Source organism: Phyllopteryx taeniolatus, chromosome 17 (genome assembly GCF_024500385.1).
Source record: "Phyllopteryx taeniolatus isolate TA_2022b chromosome 17, UOR_Ptae_1.2, whole genome shotgun sequence".
NCBI classification, from domain to species: Eukaryota; Metazoa; Chordata; class Actinopteri; order Syngnathiformes; family Syngnathidae; genus Phyllopteryx; species Phyllopteryx taeniolatus.
Window position 1 is genome coordinate 16441315 of NC_084518.1, and position 7903 is coordinate 16449217.

The 7903-nt window shown below is 44.7% G+C and overlaps 1 protein-coding gene across 1 annotated transcript; it reads right to left on the reverse strand.

Annotated features, from left to right (window-relative positions):
- Positions 1 to 4722: 4722 nt before the first annotated feature.
- LOC133467533 (uncharacterized) lies at positions 4723 to 7903 on the reverse strand. The gene is made up of 5 exons (XM_061752498.1): positions 7803 to 7903; positions 6578 to 6644; positions 6459 to 6486; positions 5233 to 5342; positions 4723 to 5153 (listed from the first exon to the last, which is right to left on the reverse strand). Exons 1-5 carry the CDS (start codon positions 7895 to 7897, stop codon positions 4752 to 4754), a joined length of 702 nt encoding a protein of 233 aa, XP_061608482.1. The 5' UTR covers positions 7898 to 7903; the 3' UTR covers positions 4723 to 4751.

Genomic DNA, 7903 nt, shown 5'->3' on the forward strand with positions numbered 1-7903 from the left:
GACATGAGCAAAAAAAAAAAAAATTAAATAATTACTCCACTGGCAATTTTCTAGTTTTATTGATGAGTCTCATTTTAAGTGTAATCAGATTAGTTTTGACAGGAAGTAAGACAAAGATTCTTGGTAAGATTTTAATTTTTTGAAGTGTAGCAGCTGTACAAAAATTGTTTCAGGGATGCCTGGAAGTGGCCAAAATGAGTAAAAAAAAAAAAATGGCCGCTTCAAACAATAATTGCATACTTCTTTGTGAGTCTACTCATGATAGACATGCCTACCAATTTTCTTTATGGACAATAGTTGGTGGCTAATAATAATCCAAGCACGCGTTTAAAACTATTATGACATTAAGGTGACAACGTCCGTCACAGCTACTGCGGCAATGCGACACGTCCGCCGGCGTTTTTCACCGTCAACGAGCGTGACGCGAAACGCCGCGTCAATTCAGCAACGACGGTGACAAATAGACAACACCGAGAAGCATCCTTATTGCGTTTGTCTGGAGTCCATCTTTTGATTCGCATTCAATTAGCTGTCAACGCTGTCACCGCCTTGGCTCGTTGTTTGATTCCGCTGCTCGCTAAGCGTCCTTCCTGACCCAATCCCCTGTCTGCTCCACTGAACACCGGCAAATGCCAACTTTAATGTGGATTGCAGGCACTGGAACGTGGCCAGATGGGGATGTTGGGAATATCTACGGACTGGCTCGATGTCTTACTCGGACATTATCGCTAATTTAATGACTTTACTGACCCCTCGAGGGAATATTTTTCAAAAAAGCAACTAGCGACTTTAATTCCTGCTTAGAAACAGATAAGACGAGTGGAATAATGTTCACATTATGTTCCGTTTGACAAGAAAGCTGCCAGGTGCAAGGCAATCTCGAGGTCAATTGAGCTGAACGTTGCGAAAGATGGAGCGGCCATTTTATACGTTGCAAAAGCATGGATTTATCAGCATGTTGACAGGCAACTTTTGACATGAACTATGCGCTTGTGAGATGAACTATGTTGCGGTGCTTGCCTTGCCTCACCTTTACAACTTAACATGAGTTAAAAAAGGCCGTGAGAGCTGGATGGGGTTCTGTGTCAGACAGCTTGAAGCCTGGCTTTATTATGTAGAAATGTTGAACATTTAAAATGTATATTTACATACATGCTTTGACAAGAGCCATTTTTTTTAAGAGGTAATGGCATTTTTCACATTAGCACCCAGCTGTGTACCAAACCAACACTCATTGCTCACAGCATCAGGAAAGTGCTCGATTAACTTCCAACATCAGCAGTAATCAGCTGTTGTGGATAATTGCGTTAAATCCACTTGATGACACGTCTGAGGAAACATCTCCAGGCTTTGACGAGTGGAGAAAATCGGGCGCGATTAAGCTCCTGCCACCTGAGCCCCCTTACGAGCGTCCGCCTCCGCCACCGCCATCCGTCCTCATCAAAAGTAAGAGCCTCGTTCTTAATCCGTTTTTGCGCTCTGACCTTTTCCGCCGTACTGAACGCGCAAATGATTCTTGATTTTGTCGCCAGGAACTCCCCCCCCAATCTTTATTGTCATCCTCACGAAAAAGAAAACGCACCAAAGCGCCAGTCAATTTCGCGTCGACCGAGTCATACATCATGTTTGGAGTGTATGGATTTCTAATATTTCGCTACAGTGCTCAAGATGATGTCATGGTCTCTGAGCATATATCAAATACACTCCTTAAAGGATATGCAAAATGGGCACCGAGAGACTATTAATAAAGATAACCTCTTATACCTTGGAATTGCGCTGCAGGGGATGAAATGCACTGTTGAGGATTATAGGTAGTGGTGGGATATCTATTAACAACCAGTGTAAAAGCCAGTGAAATAATCCATAATAGCCATGAGAATGGCAGACATCCACCAAGGGCGAACAATCTTACTTTGGATCTTCATTGATACACACATTCTGTATTGGAATGAATTTAAACCGGTTCGGGTCATGGTTAGAGTAAGGATTGGTCTGGGGTTAAGGTCCGGGTCAGATTAGTGGACTTTAGGGTTAGGATTCTGGTCCGGGTTAGGGTTGGTGCAGGGTAGGGTTAGGGATCAAGTATCAAGAATCTATTGGAACCGGGACTAACATTCCGATTTTCTCGGGATCGTTTGCATTTTTGAATTTTGGTTCCTAGTTTTGATGTTTATTGTCCACCGACCTGAAGAAAAATGTGCCGAAAACCAATGAAGAAGTGAGCACGTGCGCCCAAAGGCGTATACGGCAGCGATCGAAAGTATGTCAAAATTTTTTTCAAATAAATGACCGGCGAATCTCAGATTGAGGAGGAGCAGTGTGGTTTTCGTCCTGGCCGTGGAACAGTGGACCAGCTCTACACCCTCGGCAGGGTCCTCGAGGGTGCATGGGAGTTCGCCCAACCAGTCTACATGTGTTTTGTGGACTTGGAGAAGGCGTTCGACCGTGTCCCTCGGGGGGTTCTGTGGGGGGGTGCTTCGGGAGTATGGGGTACCAAACCCCCTGATACGGGCTGTTCGATCCCTGTACGACCAGAGTCAGAGTTTGGTTCGCATATCCGGCAGTAAATCGGACTCGTTTCCGGTGAGGGTTGGACTCTGCCAAAGCTGCCGTTTGTCACCGATTCTGTTCATAACTTTTATGGACACAATTTCTAGGCGCAGCCGAGGCGTAGAGGGGGTCCGGTTTGGTGGCCTCAGTATTGCATCTCTACTTTTTGCAGATGATGTGGTTCTGTTGTCTTCATCAAGCCGTGACCTACAACTCTCACTGGAGCAGTTTGCAGCTGAGTGTGAAGCACCTGGGATGAGAATCAGCACCTCCAAATCTGAGACCATGGTCCTCAGTCGGAAAAGGGTGGCGTGCCCTCTCCAGGTCGGGGATGAGATCCTGCCCCAAGTGGAGGAGTTCAAGTATCTCGGGGTCTTGTTCACGAGGGAAGAATGGAACGGGAGATCGACAGGCGGATCGATTTCACAATGTGTAGGAGTGACAGGATGCCGTCTTTTATCCGATCCCCCCCACTCCGAGCATCAGCCTACAGCGCAGTGATCATCATTTAAGTCATAATTGGGGAACTAAAACTAAATGTCTAATGCCAACATTGAGGCAGCTAACGAGTGAAACTGTGACTAAACCAGTGGGTCAGCTCCAAAATGTACACTGCAGGAGAATTTGTACATATTAAAATGGGTAAGTAACAGTAAGTTATTGTTTATGTCCATCCATCCATTTTTTGAGCCGCTTCTCCTCACTAGGGTCGCGGGCGTGCTGGGGCCTGTCCCAGCTGTCATCGGGCAGGAGGCGGGGTACACCCTGAACTGGTTGCCAGCCAATCGCAGTTATTGTTTATGTGTTGCTGTTTTTCCACTATCCTGCTAGACCCTGCTTGATGCATGAAACTACATCAAAGACCTGCTTTTTGGATGTCTCCAACCCTTTAAAAATGCCTTCCTTCCGCAGAAAAAAAGTGCTAACCTCCCAAAGTAGAACAAACATTTGACTTTGACGCTCTCGCAGCGTTCCCGTCAGAGCGTCTTACTGGGGTTTTGCGTGCGTAAGCCATCGCAGCGGGGTAGCGACAGGTATGTGAACCGCTCACAATGCCAGACTTCCTCTGATAGTCAGCAGCAGCTATGGGGAGGGGGGCACAATGGAGCGACAAGGCCCCAGCTGGAGGCCTTTCACTAGGTTAGACTTTGAGAGAAAGAGGTGGTGGAAAAGGATGATGATCATAAAAAGGTTTCTTTCATTACTTTTTATATGTATAGCTTCTGTGTGAATGCGGTTGTCCTTGCAAATGTTCCGCTTACCTGTCATCTCATTTGCTCCCACTCTAAATAGCCAATTCAGCAGCTAATACGTTGCCGCGAGGTGCCGCTGAGTACAGCGTTCTGTTTGTTTGGAAAAGGTGACGCGGGGGAGGGAAAAAAAAATTTATATATATTTTTCCCCAGTTCACGAATGCCATCAACGTGGTAGGGGAGAACGTGAAGGACGTAAAGTGAAAGCGATATTGAGAAGATGGGATGGCGGAGGAAGGCGAAAACTCCCGCTGGCTGCTGGCGTTAGCCACAATGCTATTAGCAACGATTAAAAAGCCATCACGCTAACAACTTGAGAGCTCAAATAATCACCAGGTCCTCTCTTACCGATGACGCCCTGCCATTTTGTGATGAGATGGGAGTGCAGGTACTTTTCCGCTGTGGTCCCAGAGGAGCCTGCATTGCCATTAAGGGTTCCTTTGGGGAGTCGCATCATCCGACGAATGATCTCAGTTAGTGCCTACCCAACTACTTCCCAGCCAGACTGTGACTTTGTCCCGCTTTCAACGTGACCCTCAGACATCCAACCGTCTATATAGAAATGGATGAATGGATGGTCATGAGTTTATGAAATTGGGGTTTGGTTTATGTTTGTGTTTCAGTTAGGTTTGGGAGTAGGGCTAGGGTTAGAGCTAGCTCTAAGGTAAGCCAAAGCCACATCTCCAGTCCATCAATCATTTCTTCTTTCTTCCATAGAGTCAATGTCTCTGCCCCATACCAGGCCACATTCTAGACCAGGGAGGGGTACAACGACTTCAAGATTTTTTGTAATCGACTATAACATGATGAAAGTCGAGTTCAAGTTGATGAATCTATTATAGATATTATTTCAGCACAGTATCACAGTCACCAACCGTTTTTGAGCCCTGAACTGGTTTCATATGACAACATAGCGGCATAGAAAGAAAAAAATAATAATAATTATTATTAAAAATACAACACACCATGACGCGAAATGTAGTTGTTGTAATTAGTGGGAGTCCTCGACACCTTTCTCTTCATTGAGCCGGTCTCATCTCGTGTTCCAGAGCACACCGTCTTGCTTTTATTGTATTTGGGGATACATTCGCATATTTTGCAAGTAACCGTGCTCCGGGTCTCGTTTTTGGGAAAATATTTCCACACGCTTGTAGCATAGTACAGCTGAATGCCATAGTGCGACAAGTGTCCTAAGGTGACAAATGTCATGATGTTGGTGCGTGTTGTATGCAGAATAAAGTTATCGCTATCAAACAGTTGTTGTCCGTGCATTACTGTACATAATACTTTGGCGGCAAGATGGAGCTTCACTTTGCGCCGCTGCCCTTGTTTCTCGCCACCCCCATGGTCCTGTTGGTATGAATATTTTAAGAACAGCGGTGATCAGAATAGCCGAAGCAAGTGATGCGAGGCTAACCGCTTTGCTCACCTCCGTGCGGATGGATGGAAACTGTGTTAACTTTTGGGTCAGACATTTCGCTGTTCCGCAGCACGTCATAGTCAGCAGACAGGAGAGTCGAAAATCACCTCTGAATTGCCCTGAATTGAAAAGACGAGTTACCAAAAACATGTAATTAGCGATGAGTTGACTTCAAGCTTTAAAATTTGACTAATCGGTTCAACCCCTCGTCCAGACCGTTTTATATCATGGAGTCTAATTTTTTGTTCTTTGGCAGTGACGTGCGGTCAGGGTAGGCAGAGCCTCACTGCACCCTGGTGGTCTTTCCTTTCCACTGCATGTGAATAGTAAATAAAACCATTTCCATTTTAGTTCTATGCCGTGCTTTATGCCATTGACTTTCTTTTTCAATCCAACAATTTCAATGATTTCATCATTAAAATAGCGGAATTTTCATGTTTCCTGTTCAATTGCATAGGAAGCGCAGCTACGAGTCACGTTGAATCATCGCACACATCCATTCAGGCAGGCTGTGATTGGTCCGTGGCTTCACACAATACATTGGTGTTTCCTCATTACATCGCCAATAATATACGTTTTATCGCACATGTACTGTACTTACTGACATTTAACAGTCTGTCTAATATATTTAATGAAAGTGTGTGACATTTAGTCTTTCTTATCGACCAGAAAAGTCACTAAAAGTGCACAGTGGAGTCTGGTATGTACGGTGCCACAACCAGCATGTGGCCGTCTCGAGTTGAGCTTCATCGAGCTCCAGACGTCACGTGACGTAGTCAGTGCCTCACCAATCATGAACCTCACCGCACGTCACTGTTCTTTGGATAGTCCTTTTGAAACTAGTATATTTCTGTTTATTTCTGTTTTGGTTAGGGTTGGGTCAGGGATAAAGGGTAGAATCGGGGAAACTAATGAAGCTTAATGCTAATGCTTAAGTTAGCATTAGAAACTAATGCTAACTTAAGCATCAGTACTTGCGCGCTGCCACATGCACACTGTGCAAGGGTAGTGTGAAAAGGCCTCTAGCTGTAAGTTTGGGGTTTGGTCCTAGAACCGGTTAAAAAATTCAGATGTTGTTGTTGATGTCAAATGTGTGTGAGTGCAGAAAAGCAGCAGACTGCTAAGTTTTATTTTGAAGAGGCTGACGCTGAGGAATTCCAGACCTTCGCTACTAAAGGGGAAGGTGCACAATATGTCAGACATTTGGCGTATGTCACGGAGGACAACATACATACCTTGGAGGCGTCGCGTGACACAAAACGGCTATGTAGAAAAAAGATGGAGTGAGTCATCACACTGCAAGTCTGCTCTGGGAGAAGATCGTGTAGGCTAATCGATGAAAACACACACTGACCATCTCATTAGGAATACCAGAACCATCTAATGAGAACTGTGTCGCATAATTCCTACAGAAACAGAGCCTGCCACACACACACAGAGAGAGAGAGAGCGAAAACAACTTTTATTCAATGGCTGCCTTGTGACTGACAGGCTCAAATTGCATTGCCCCTGACCTTGGACGACCATGGAGGAACACTGCTGCTCCCACTAAAGTCCTCAACACTTCATGTCAGTGCAACTCAGCACATTTCTGCCCTTTTTTTATGTGATGCTACATGGTCAAATAAATAAATAAATACATAATGTCCTAGCACTATCTAGAAGAAGGACACAAACAACTCATAGCCTTTTTCATTCTGCTACCTCACTTATCACTTAGAAAACTGATAGCTTGACTGTAGCGGCTCCTGGAATAGAGCAAACCATACCTAGCAACATGTATCTATCAGAATAAGAAATATATGAATATTTATATTAATTAGTCAATAATATTCTTGGCTTTTAACCCAAGAATGACACCTGATGGGGAACCTTGGAACACGGAACAAGTGGGGATTTCTCAGATATGCCAAACTATCATTGATGGAGTTAAAGCCCTTCGTTAATGCTTAATGCTGAGTCAGGGTGAATTGAATTGATGCATATTGGTTGTTTTGTGTTGTGTGGAGTGCATCTTTGCATTTGTGAGTGCGTACAGTGTATCATTATGTTTATGTTTACAGCCGTGCCTTGAGATACGAGTGCCTTGACTTATGAGTTTTTTGAGATATAAGATAGACGGCGGCAGCAAACTCCACTACATCCTGCCACCATCGATTCACATTGGTTTGGCACCACTGTAGCTGTGTTAATGTGGTTTTTATGTTTGGTTTTGTGTGCGGTACATTGTGATCGTGTGGAGTGTATATGTGTGTGGGGGGGGGGGGGGGGGGGCAAGTGACTGTTGCGCAGACTCAATTAATTGCTCCCATCAACAAAAAGAACACATGTCTTTTGTGGAGTGGATCTACTGTATGTCTTCGTATGGAGAATTTTTGCATCTGCGATTATGTGGAGTTAATCTTGGAGTTTGTATGGCGTGTATCGTTCTGTTTGTGTGGAGTATATCCAGGGAAGTATTCCAGAAAGGAGGTTCAACAACACTGTTAGGCTGAAGCTGAACTCTTGAGTTGACTAACCCTGAAATGGGAAACTGAGTATCTGGTCGCAGAACAGAAACCAACCCTAATTATGCTCACCTTGAGTTAAGCGCATGCAAAAAGACGTCATGCCCTGATATCTTGATTGTCCATGGCAACAGAGGGAAAAAAAGGTGAAGTTGCTTCTCCCCCATGGACTT